The sequence below is a fragment of the Hemitrygon akajei genome, chromosome 11, assembly GCF_048418815.1.
Source record: "Hemitrygon akajei chromosome 11, sHemAka1.3, whole genome shotgun sequence".
NCBI classification, from domain to species: Eukaryota; Metazoa; Chordata; class Chondrichthyes; order Myliobatiformes; family Dasyatidae; genus Hemitrygon; species Hemitrygon akajei.
In genome coordinates this window covers 49,956,085-49,969,756 of record NC_133134.1, presented here as the reverse complement: position 1 = coordinate 49,969,756, position 13,672 = coordinate 49,956,085, and the positions used below count along the sequence as shown (strand labels likewise).

Here is a 13,672-nt window from a genome sequence, read left to right as displayed (position 1 = left end):
TATGTGATTTGGACGTTGTGCGAACACTATATTATATACTTTGCCTCTTGCTGCTGCTATCACTAGGAGTGGTTTTGCTGGGTTTAGAGTCCATGATGCACTTTACGGTAATATTTTCAAAAGAAAATTGAACAGCAAGATAACACTACTACGCTCAAGAGACACGCGATACACAAGATTGTTTATGTCCGCTACGTCACGTCCTCCAATCGGGACTACAGACGTATATGCAATCGGACGTTGTCCGAATAGACGTTAAGCGGCGCACACCTGTATATGTATGAGCTGTAGAAGTCACGAAGATATTATTTGCCCATTGTGATATACAGTATAAGCAACTTTGATGAGAATGTACATAGCGCGGCTAATAAGTTTGCAGGCGACACTAAATATTTGGTATTATAGATAGTGAAGATAGTTATCAAAAATTGCTGAGGGATCTTGATCAGCTGGTTAAGTGGTTGAGGAAAAGCAGATGTGGTTCACTTCAAAGGCAAGTTAAACCAGGGTAGGATTCTTACAGTAAATGGTAGGTCCTGGGGAGTGCTGTATGATAGATTAACCTAGGATTATAAAAATATTGTGCCCTGAAAGTGGTGCCACAAATAGACACGGTGAGTAAAGAAGGCATTTGGCATTTTAACCTACATCAGTCAGAGCACTGAGACATAGGAGCTGGGATGTTATATTGCAGTTATTGGTGAAATTGGTGAGGACCCACCTGGAGTGTTCTTTATACAGTTTTGTCTGCATGTCATTAAGCTGGAAAGAGTGCAAAAAAAAATTAAGCAAATGTTGCCAGGACTCGAGAATCACCATTATAGGGAGAGGTTGAGGGAGACTTTATTCCTTGGTGTAAGACTGAAAAGTGACCTCGTAGTGGTGTATAAAACAATGAGTAGCATAGAGAGGGGGGAACTGAGATGAGACAGTTTTAAAAGGGGCCTGAAGAGCAATGTCTTCACACAGCTGGGTATGTGGAACAAGCTGGCAGTGAAAGTGGTTGAATGAGATACAGTAACAGCATTTAAAGGATGTTTGGATAGGTAAGTAGATAGAGAAGGCTTGGGAGGAGGGATATGGGCCAAATGTAGGCAAGTGAGACTGGATTAGGTGGGCATCTTGCTCAGCAAAGAGATGGGCTCAGTTTCCTCTTTCCATGCTGTATAACTCTGTCTCTATGACCCTCAGCCCTTTATGCCCATACAGCTGATATATGGATAATATTACTACAATGAGTCTTTGTTTTATAGTAGTTTTTCTTTAAATGTACAGGTAGTTTTTTTGGAAGATGATGTATGCATTTTACAGTTGAAATGAAATATTTATAGTAATGTCAGCAGTAGTTTAATCTCTGAGAATGTTTCCAAATTTGTAATGAGTTCCTTTCCTTGATCCACATTTTCCCAGTTATTTTTCAGCTTCAGTTGCTGACTACATGGGGAGATCCCTATTACATTGGACTGAATGGACTGGAACTCTATGATGACAATGGTGAAAAGATTCTACTGACAGAGAATAGTATCCTTTGTCACTAAACAATAAGACATTAATGACAGTGGTACTCAACTGCTTTGTAAAAGTACTGAGACCACTATTTGTTCTCAACTCAGGAGGGACTATTAAATCTCCGCTCAGTTTCTTTTTTGCAAATGCCTGTATGACTCAGCAAACTGCATAAAAACAAACTGGAGAGCTTAGATCTATTCATTGTTTCTGTGATCACTTAGGCCTCGGCCTCTGGCCTTATAGCCTCTCTTTTCACTTAATCATCAGCAGCCATGTAATCAGCTCTTTAGATTTCACCTTGTGAAATTCCCTCTTCAAATCAGATTGTTTCCTTTCTTATAATTATAATTTCAAGTATATCTTCCATTACTCTAGTACCTATCCTTCATAAGTATGTAAATGCAAATAAAGTTGTACTGTGACGTTCTGAAATTGTGTAAGGAGGGCGGCACAGTAACGTAGCAGTTAGCGGGGCGCTTTCAGTCAGTGATCAGGTTTCAATTCCCACCACTGTCCGTAAGGAGTTGTACGTTCTCCCATGACTGCGTGGATTTCCTCTGTGTTCTCTGGTTTCCTCCCGCAGATGCACGGTTTGTAACCTGTGAACATGCTGCGTTGGTACTGGAAAAATGGTGACACTTGTGGGCTGCCCTAAAACATCCTCTTGATTATTGACACAAACAACACATTTCCCAGTTTCAATGTTTCAATGTACACGTGACAAATAAAACATCTTCTAAAGCAAGTAATTCTTACAAGGTTATCAGGTTTGGATATGATCTTGTTTGCGGCAGCATCCACTTTCTTTTTGCCTCTAGGAGCATTTAAGAATGCATTTTAACAATAAAGGATCTATATAATATGATTTGTGTTGGCAATCATATAATAACTACATTTTGATATCTGCACTCAATGTGTATTTCTCTCGGGGCTTCTCAACATCATTAGCCATATTTTAATTAAAAGATGCAAGTTAGTTACTTTACCCCAAGCCTATTATGTGCTTAAACCCTGCGGATTCGTGAAACAGCTGTTAAGAGCTTCCTGCTGTTTTGAATATGAAATATGCAGAAAAAACAGCGTCAAGTGTAGCAGTGAAGCTTTTCATTCTGATACTCTAAACATCTTTAATCCATGCTTCAAGGTATGCAACACTAAGCCATCCACAAAAGCTACTCCCCTTCCAGGTGAGCAGTCACTGTCTGTAACAGCAGCAGACGCGAGAAGGATTTTGGAGAGAGTCAACCCCAGTAAGGCTGCCAGTCCAGACAACATCTGGTAAAACCCTCCCCACCATTGAGCACACTCTCCACAGAGCGTTGTCACAAGAAAGCAGCATTCATCATTAGGTACCCCCTCCACCCAGGCCATGTTCTTGTCTCGCTGCTGCCATCAGGAAGAAGGTACAGGAGTCTCAGGACTCACACCACCAGGGTCAGAAACAGTTATTACCCCTCAGCCATCAGGTTCTTGAACCAGAGGAAATAACTTCACTTGCCCCATCACTGAAATGTTCCCACAACCTATGGACTCACATTCAGGGACTTTTCATGTCATGTTCTTGATAATTAATGCTTAATTATTGATGAGTATTATTATTACTGCTTTCTTTTCTTTTTGTATTGGCACCGTTTGTTGTTTTTTGCACACTGGTTGTCCATGTTGATGAGATCTTTCATTGATTCTATTATGGTTATTGGATTTATTGCATATATCTGCAAGAAAATGAATCTCTAAGACAGCTAAAAAAAACACAACGGCACATATCAGAATGTTATTTCTGGATTTCAGTTTGATATTCAATGCAATTGTCCCAGATCTCAGATCTTGGTAAACAAATTCCTACTCTTTGGTCTAAATATACCACTGTGCAAATCAGCGTTGGACTTCCTAACCAACGGACCTCAGACAGTCAGGATGCACAACCACTCGTCCCTACCCATCATCCTCAACCCCAGTGCCCCCAAAGGGCAGTGTGTTGAGCCCATTGCTGTACGCTCTGCTCACACATGACTGTATGACCAAACACCGGAGCAATCACATTGTCAGGCTCGCCAATGACATGACCAACAATGACAAGCCTACCTACAGAGAGGAGGTGAAAGAGTTCAAAGCCTGGCCAGGCAAATTAACTCTTCCGCATTGTCAACAAGACAAAGGAGATGGATATCGACTTTAGAAAAATCACACCACTCGTACTGCTCTTCACATCTGTGGCACAGCAGTGGAAGCTGCAAGCAGTATCAAACTCCTGAGAGGAGACATCTCACACAACCTCTCATAGTCCCAGAACACATTCCACATGATCAGGAAAGCTCACCACAGCCTCTACTTTCTGATGTGGCTGAAGAGAGCTGGACTATGCACATCAGTACGCATGACCATCTACAGATGCGCAGCTGAGAGCATCCAAACACTGTGTGATAAAGAAACTGCATTGTGGCAGGCAGAAAATGCTGCACAATAGGTAGTTAAAACTGCCCGACACATCACTGATGCCATCAAGAACATACCTACAGAAAGACGTGGGGAAACGACCAGTATTATCATGAAGGATGTCACCCACGCTGCAGGTGGACTGTTTGTCCCAATGTCAGAGAAGGGAAATAGCAAATCAGACTTGATGGGCCAAGTGGCCTGATTCCACTCCTATGTCTATGGTCTTACACTGCCTCCATGCCAAGACCACTAGCCTCAAAATTATTTACTAACCCCCCCCAGCCATTAAGCTGATCAACACCTCCACCCATTAACCTGCCACACCACTCCCATCACCACTACATACACTTGAGGCATTCCTCTCCACAAGCCCTCAGTACTCTTCATTCCCACCCCCTTCACTGCCACTTTACATGCCGCACCTCGTACCTAAACAGTCACTGTGCTAGTCTGTTTTGATCTGCCCTGCTGCTACCTAGTTCCCCTTGCCAAGCATTACTTTGTCACTTTGCCGTTGATTGTCAAGAGTCACCTTATGTACAGATACTCCTGCACCTAGCATCACTTCATGTACATAAACGCAATGTGTATAAGCTAATCTAATGTATATACAGCCATGCTCAGTTACTTGTGTTTTATAGAGTTGCCTTGATATTTAATGTTTTTTATTGAGTTCTTTATGGTGAATGTGATGTTTTTATGCTGCAATCATTTTGTTCTCCTTTACACCCGTGTGCAGAAGAATGACAACAAGCAATCCAAATCTTGAATTTAAAAATAATTGTGTTTACGGCAGTGATTGCTGACCTCTTATCTTGCATGTATCTAAGTGGCCATTTGCTTTTGTAGTTTTTAATGCGGTGATGTTATTTTTCCCTACCACAGCAACTAGTTAACACGGGGTACATTGGTTTTTATCTGAATTTCTTTCTAGGAAACATACTAAAATACCAGGTGGGTTGGGAGCACCAGAACCAATATATTATCAATTTCAGTGACACCACATAACTAGGGTGATCAGTAAACATAAAATGTTATCTGTACCAGCAAAGATTCTGCTTGCCACATGCTGTGGTGTGCTTTGCTAATTTTGATCATCAGGGATTCTGTGCAAGTTTCAAATCTTAACAAAACAGATTTGTGCCTAGGGAGCTACACCCTGAAACTTCATTAGCCCTTTAGCAGACATTTTGCAAAACTGATCTATGGAATAGTGTCCTAGATTATCTGAAGGGGAATGATACTCGTAGCCACCTTGTGCAGCGGCTGTTTCATTTCAGCAACTATCACTTACAACGTGATCCTTGCATATTAGGTTTCCTGTTTTCACATCTTTGTCACTTCTTGTGTTCTCTCTTCTGTTTTGCTAAAGACTGCTTCAAAGTGCTAAAATATCATTTGAGCCTTTCAAAATAATGTAGGCAATTTAGAGCATTATTTTAAATGATATCTACACCCTAAATTTTTCTTGTATGTAATTTTAACCCTTGCTCCCTAATGTGCACCATTGATGCAAACAAAGCTGATCTAAAAACCTGAACTTGTTAGAAATAACTTCAACTCAAGCAGCATTTTTGAAGAGGAACAAATGATCTTAGTGTTTTGGGTTGGTGAAGTATCAATAGAATTAGTACATGTTAGAGTTCTAACAAGTACTAGGTATACAAAGAATGTGGGAAGGAAAGGAGGGAAGTCCTATAATGTGGTTGTAAGGCAAGAGGTACTTGAGTCTGCCCTGGATTAATGTAGTCTGGCCTGTGAATGGATTGATTACAACAGGAAATAAAATGGTTTGATTTAATTATGTTCAATAGTTTATTTTTAATTGTTTCTTAATAGTTGTGAAGATATTTATTTATATGACAGTTTCCATAGCTGTTATGCCTGAGGTGGGGGTTTACTTACCTGTCATAATGGAACATATCAATTCCACTTGGAGGGAACCTGTGCTATGCTGGGCTTCACCAGTTAATCAAGAGCCATTTTCCAGTGGAAAACAGTGCCCCGAGACCAATTGATAGAAAGAGCAGACTCTTAAGAACAGCTGTTTTGAATTTGGGTAGGTTGCTGCTTCATAGAAGATCCCCAATAAATGATTAAAAAAAATTGTAATTCAGGTTATCTTGTACCATTTAATCATTTCTCCTAATCATTTCCCACTTTACACTCTCTTTCAGAACTTCAGTTTTTGACTTTTGCTCCTTTCATAGTTTCATGTTGAACTTGTTTTATGTTAAATTTATTCCAGCTCTAATGAGAAGTCAGCAAACTTAAATATTAATTTCCCAGTGACCAACCATTTTAATTCCTATGCTCATTACCATTCTGACATGCCGGTCCATGGCCTCCTCTTTTGCCACAAATCAGGCCTTTCTCAGGATGGAGAACAACACTTCATATTCTTTCTAGTAAGCATCCAACGTGATGGCATGAACATTGATTTCTCCTTCAGTAAAGACAAATCCCCCCCCCCCCACTTCCTCTGTTCCCCATTCTGGCTCTTACCTGTCACCTCCCCCTGGTGCCCCCCTCTTCCCCGTCTCCCATGGTCTGCTCTCCTCTCCTATCAGATTCCTTCTCCAACTCTATGCCTTTCCCACTCACCAGGCTTCAGCTGTCACCTTCTAGCTTGTCCTCCTTCCCCTCCCCCCACCTTTCTTATTCTGGCACCTTCCCTGTTCCTGAAGGGTCACACCCCAAAATGTCAACTGCTTATTCATTCCATAGATGCTGCCTGACCTGTTGAGCTCCTCTAGCATTTTGTGTGTGATACTAATTCTGTTTCTCTTCTCAGTTACGTGACCTGATTACTTCCAGTATTTTTTTTTCATATTTTCAGCATCCACTATAATTTGATTTTGGAGAACATACAGCAGAAAATGAGCTGACCTGTTAAAATTAGTCATAAGTTAAAATAGGTCATGAGGTAAATTTCAAACATTAGTTTAAAATGATAAACTACAACGTACTAGAGAAGCCAGTTAGGTTTAATCTATCGGTATTTTATTGGCTCATAAGTCAATGCTTTAATTCTGACTATACCTATTCTGCAACATTGTCACCCAATGTACGATAAGTGATTTCTTCTATATGTGTTAACCCTCCACGTTAGTGAGGATAAACAATAACTATACACAACTATCATTATTTGTTAATAACCCTGTAACATGTACAACTGATTTTATAATTGCTCTTTTCTGTGCTGCTAGCAGCCACCACTTTTGGTCATATCTGTAAAAGAGCAGGGTGGAGCTGAAGAAGATGGTAGAAATTCCAGGAAATGTCAGGATGAATCCGTCAAGCAGAAACCAACATTGATAAGTAGAATGGATGTATTACTTCATGTAGGTTACTGATAAATAAGAGAATATCTTCTTTTTTGGTCACTCACAAACAACAGTTCTGTGAGAGGGATTAACTCTTACTGTAGATAAGCAGTTGTTATTTTTCCACTATTTGTTTGAATTTTCTAGCTTTTTGTGCTTAAAATTGTATATTTTTTATTGAGTTCAGAGGATTTTGAAGCTTAAAAATTGAGACATTTTAATATCTCCCTGTCGTATATGTCCTGATGAAGGATCTTGGCCTGGAACGTCGACTGTTTATTTCCACAGATGATATCTGATCTGCTGAGTTCCTCCAGCATTTTGCATGCATTGCTCTAGATTACCAGCATCTGCAGGATCTCTTAAGTAAATGAAAATATGGCAACTTTCATTGAAGTTGTTGTATAATTATTCATGACAGTAACTTGTGGACTTTACTTACCATTTTAAGAAGGGTCTGCCGGGACTTGTCTGAGGAGTGGGAGTGTCTCAGAGTGGCAGCAGAAGATTCCCAAGAGGGAAGGTGAGCAGCCAGACATTGTGGTGCATATTGGCACCACTGACTCAGGTAGAAAGAGTATAGGGAGTTAGAGAAAAAGCTGATGAGCAGGCCCTGTGAGGTGGTGATCTCTAGAATACTCCCAGTGCCACTGCTAGTCAGGTCAGAAATAGGATGATGGTACAGATGAATGAATGGCTAAGGAAGTGGAGCAGGGGACAGGGCTTCAAATTTCTGCATCAATGGGATCTCTTCTGGGGAAGAGCAGGTTATACCTGAATCTGAGGGGAACAAATATCTTTGTGTACAGGTTCTCTAGAGCTGTTGAAGGGTTAAAATTAAGTTGGCAGTGGGTTGAAAATCAGACTGATAGAGCTGAGGATGGAGCAACTGGTCCACAAGTCAATGCAGTGTGTAGTGAGGATGGACAAGCAGGTGATAGGCAAATTGCAGTCAGTGGGATGAGGTGAAGTGTAACATGGGGGCAAAACCGAAAAGGATGATGCAAATAGGACTGAATGTGTTGTATTTGAATTCACACAGTATACAGAATAAGGTAGATGATTTTGCAGTGCTGTTAGAGATTGCCAGGTATGACATGGGTGTCACTGGGACTTGGCTGAAAGAAGACCGTAGTTGAGAGTTTAACATCCAAGGATACACCTTGTATCGGAAATACAGGCAGGTAGAAAGAGGGGTTGTGGCGACTCTGTTGGTAAAAGATGAAATCAAATCCTTAGAAAGCGATGACGTTGGATCTGAAGATGTAGAAGACCTGGTGAGTAGAGTTAAGAAACTGCAAAGGTGAAAAGATCCTGATGGGCATTATATACAGGCCCTCAAACAGTAGCCAGGATATAGAGTATAAGTTTCAACAGGAAATAGAAAAGACATGTAATATGGGCAATGTTATGATAGTCCTGGGGGATTTCAATACGCAGGTAGATTGAGAAAATCAGGTTGGTGCTGCATCCAAGAGAGGGAATTTTTAGAATGCTTACAAGATGACTTTTTAGAGCAGCTGTGGGTGACCCCACCAGGGAAAAGGCAATTCCAGATAAGCTGTTGTGTGCTGAACCAGATTTGATTAAGGAGCTTAACGAAAAGGAACCCTTGGGAGGCAGTGATCATACTATGATCGAACTCATCCGACAGTTTGAAAGGGAGAATATACAGTCAGATGTGTCACTATTACAGTGGAGAAAGGCAATTACAGAGGCATAAGAGAGGAGCTGGCCAACGTTCTTTGGAAAGGGATGATGGCAGAACAGCAATGGCTGAAGTTTCTGGGGGCAATACGGAAGGTACAGGGTAGATATATCCCGCAAACAAGTATTCTGAAAGGAGGATGAGACTATCATGGTTGATAAGGAATGTCAAAGCCAACGTAAAAGCAAAAGGGAAGGCATATAATACAACAAAAATTAGTGGGAAGTCAGAGGTTTAGGAAGCTTTTAAAAAACGACAGAAGGCAACTAAAATACCATAAGGAGAGAAAAGAGGAAATCTGAAGGTAAACTGGCCAAAAATATCCAAGAGCATATCAACAGTTTTTTCAGATAGTTTCTTGTAGTGTATTTAGCCCCAGCCCTTTGTTCACGTAAATGTGTATTAGAACCATGGATTTTGATCAATGTAACTGAGATTTGATCAATTTATTTGTGAATCGCGTGCTCTTTTTTTTCCCACAATTAAGCTCAAAAAAGGGGAAAATTGTAAAGCACGAAAAACTAAAAATTCTAAAACTGAAATGTCAGCAGTTCAAAAGTATTCATCCCCCTTTGCTCAGTACTTAGTTGAATCACCTCTTGCAGCTATTACAGCCAGTAGTCTTCTTGGATAAGTTTTAGTTTTGCACAATGTGATGGAGGAAGATTTGCCCATTCCCCCTTTCAAGATTGCTCAAATTGCGCCAGGTTAGTTGGGGATCAGCATTGGACACCAACCTTGAAATCTTGCCAGAGATGTTTGATCAGATTAAGGTCAGGAGTCTCACTGGGCCACTCAAGAACACTCAAGAATTTTCCTCATGTGAAGCCACTCCCATGGTTGTTCGGGCAGTGTGTTTTGGGTTGTTGTCCTGATGAAAGATGGACTTCCTCCCCAGTTAAAGATTTCTAGCAGAGGCTAGCAGTGTTTCTTTTATCCAGGTTTGCTGTATTTAGCAGCATTCATCTTCCCTTCAATTCTGACCAGATTTCCAGTCCTTGCTCCTGAAAAGCATCCTCATTGCATGATGCTACCTCAACCATACTTTACAGTAGGGATACTGTTACTTGGCTGATGCACAGTATTAGATTTATGCCACATGTACTGCCTAGTGTTGACGCTAAAAAGTTCCACTTTAGTCTTTCCAACCACAAAACTTTCCACGTCTTTACAGTATCTGTTAAGGACGCTTTGCAAAGTCTTTGCGGACAAGGATGTGCTTTTTATTTAGCCAGGGCTCTTCCTTACCACTCTTCCATAAATACGCTTTTTGTGTAAGGCCTTGGAGATTGTGAAGCCATGAACTTAATCTCCAATTGCAGCCGCTGACTTCTGCAGCTCCCTCAGACTGAATGTTGGCGTCACGGTAGCCTCTCTTACAAGTTCCATTCTTTCGTGACTAAGTTTAGAGGGTCAGCCTGTGGGTATGGTTTATTAATTTTTAACACTTTTTCATGATGTACTGCACTGAGCTCCGAGATATGTTCAGTGCCTTTAAGATGGTCTTGTACCTTTCCCCAGATTTATGCTTCTCTATTGTCACTTCCCTGACTTGTCTTGAATACTCTTTTATTTTAATTTTAGTTTGGTCCATTGAAAGTCTACTTTACTGTTTTCTAAATGGGAGAAAATTCAAAAATCCGAGGTGCGAAAGGGACTTGGGAGCCCTTGAGCAGGATTCCCTAAAGGTTAATTTGCCGGTTGAATCAGTGGCAAGGAAGGCAAATGCAATGTTAGCTTTCATTTCAAGAGGACTAGAATATAAGAGCAAGGATGTAATACTGTGGCTTTATAAAGCATTGGTCAGACCACACTTGAAGTATTGTGAGCAGTTTTGGATCATTTATCTAAGAAAAGACGTGCTGGGATTCGAGGGGGTCCAGAAGAGGTTTACAAGAATGATTCCAAGAATGAAAGGGTTATCATTTGTGGAGTGTTTGATGGCTGTGGGCCTGTACTCGCAATAGTTTTGAAGAATGAGGAGCAGGATCTCATTGAAGCCTATTGAATATTAAAAGGTCTGGATGTGGAGAGGATGTTTCCTATAGTTGGTGAGTCTAGGTCCAGAGGGCACAGTTTCAAGATAGAGGGACGTCTATTTAGAACTTTAGCCAGAAGGTGGTGAATCTGTGGAATTTATTGCCATGGACAGCTGTGGAGGTCAAGTCACTGAGTATATTTAAAACAGAGGTCAATAGGTTTTGGTTCATCAGAATGTCAAAAGTTATGGGGAGAAGGCTGAAAAATGGAGTTGAGAGGGATAATGAATAAGCTATGATGGAATGGCAGAGCAGACTAGATGGGCCAAATGGCCTAATTTCCTCTGCCTAATGTTCTTGTAATGAACTTGATTGTCAGCACTATATCACTCCTGTAGTATTTGTCAACAGTGGTTTCATATCTTTGAAATCCTTAATCAAAATCTTAATGAATTTTAAAGAAAAAGAAAAGAATGACTTGCATTTATATAGGGCATTCCATAACTTTGGCATATTCAGAGAAGCTTTATAGTTAATGAAGTATTTTCTTTTGAATAGTAATCACAGTATATTAAATGTATCTGCACAAATTATATTCACAAAACATAGCATCAGCACTTTTAGAACTGACATTTTCATGTTCAAATTTAAACAACCCACGTCCCTGTCATCTATTACAGTATGACATAACTAGTTGTATTTACTTTGTTATTGCTGAATTGTGTCTTTTGTTCAAATGAATTTTTTAAAAAATCCTTAATGAGCTAATTTCAGATATTGCTGCTTTTCCGGACAGTGTGAATGTTTTAGAAAGTGTGTCAGGAGATGTCAGAACCCCAGACAAACTAATTGATGGAGTGAATGACACCAATGATGGCAGGCACATGTGGTTAGCCCCTATTCTTCCTAATTTGGTAAGGAGTAAGGTAGTTGTCAAATGAATGATTTTATCTCGAAGATGTACTCTGCTATTTGCAAAAATCAAACTGCTGGAAAAATGCGATGGATCAAGCAGCATCTATGCGGGGAAGGAGGTTGTTGATGTTTGGGGTTAAAACCCTGCATTAGGACTTAGAGTGGAGAGGACAAATTACGTATAAAGAAGAGTGGAGGAGGGATGACACGGGCCAGTCTCACCTCTGATCCCTCCTCTTTATACCGGCTATCTTCACTCTTAGTCCTGATTGAGGGTCATCAACAATTCCTTCCTTCCACCCCCACTCCTCCCTACAGATGCTGCTTGACCCACAGCGTTTCTTCTGCAGTTTTATTTTGCTCTAGATTCCAAATTGCCCTTTATCTCTGTACTTTGCTATTAACTCTGTGACCCTGTTTTTAAAAAATTGCTATTTTATAATCTCATCATAATGATCCGAGACTTGTCAAAATAACTACTTGCAACACGTTCCATTATTCATGTGTAATGTTACTGCAAAGCCAGGCAAGGGGCAAGGACAATTATGTGTAGAAATGCAGATTCATTTCACTGTTGGTTATGCAAAAAATACCACTTGTTGATTCCTTCACCATTGAAATGCATTTGAGCTACATAAACTTGAAAGATTGCATGAAAAGCATAAACTAAAGTCTTTTTCGAGTGCCTACTCCCTGTTAACATGAGAAGTATTGGGCTGGGTTATGTTGACAGCTAGCAAGTTGTTCTGTAATTAAACAGAGTGTTAGTGCATCTGGGCATTTCCATGCTGTGGTGCACCTGTGGTCAGATATGTCTCCCTGTCTGTCCCTGAACTCACTGTTGAATTGCACTGACCTGAAGAGAACACTTAGTATCTGGCACTGTAGCTTTACACCAGTGATAGTTTGAGTATTGAGTTAGGTAAAGCTAGAATGATAGCAGGAACATAAGCTAACACGAGGAAATCTGCAGATGCTGGAAATTCAAACAACACACACAAAATGCTGGTGGAACACAGCAGGCCAGGCAGCATCTATAGGGAGAAGCACTGTTGACGTTTCGGGCCGAGACCCTTACTATCTTTCCTTTCGGTTAGTCCTGACGAAGAGTCTCAGCCCGAAACGTCAACAGTGCTTCTCCCTATAGATGCTGCCTGGCCTGCTGTGTTCCACCAGCATCTTGCGTGTGTTGGAACATAAGCTATTCGTTTTAATTGAGGAGATAGGTGGTTTATCCTTTAAATATTTGTTGAGGTAATTTAACATCAATTGTTTTTGTGTATTTATTATTCAATATATTTTTAATTGTTCCTAAATGTCTCTGACCATGGATGTTTGGAAACAGAGTAAAGAAGATTTGATAGCATGAGGCAACTCTGGCAGTGGAGGCTTTTGGACTAAGAATACTAAAGGTCTCATCATGTTTCTGAAGTAGAAAAACTGCAGACAGACAATCAAATAAATGTGGAGAGTTAGATGGTTGGAAGGGAGGTCATATGGAATCAGGCCATGAAAAATTTGAAGAGGATCTCAGTGATTTAAAACTTAATTTGGAGATTGTTTGTTCCACTACATTCCTGGTCAGATTGCTTCAACTGACACACTTTAAACATGACATCATTTAGATTGCTACAACCTTAATTGCACCAAACCCTCTTGTTCCTGTTATCTCATGTTTACATAATGTCTTGATTTTAAAATTCTCATCATTATTTTCAAACCCTTGCTCTTTTTCAGTACTTCTAAACTTTTTTCTTCCTGCATATTCGGCTATTGGTGCACAAGAATATGGTATT

The 13,672-nt window shown here is 40.3% G+C and overlaps 1 protein-coding gene across 2 annotated transcripts in view; it reads left to right on the top strand.

The window, feature by feature from the left end:
• katnip (katanin interacting protein) overlaps positions 1 to 13,672 on the top strand; it is a 126,868-nt gene that overhangs the window by 81,921 nt on the left and 31,275 nt on the right. For both annotated transcript variants that reach the window (XM_073060829.1, XM_073060830.1), the window contains 2 exons: positions 1,411 to 1,521; positions 11,736 to 11,875. In XM_073060829.1, coding sequence (XP_072916930.1) covers positions 1,411 to 1,521; positions 11,736 to 11,875 — 251 coding nt within the window. The remainder of the gene's footprint in view (positions 1 to 1,410; positions 1,522 to 11,735; positions 11,876 to 13,672) is intronic.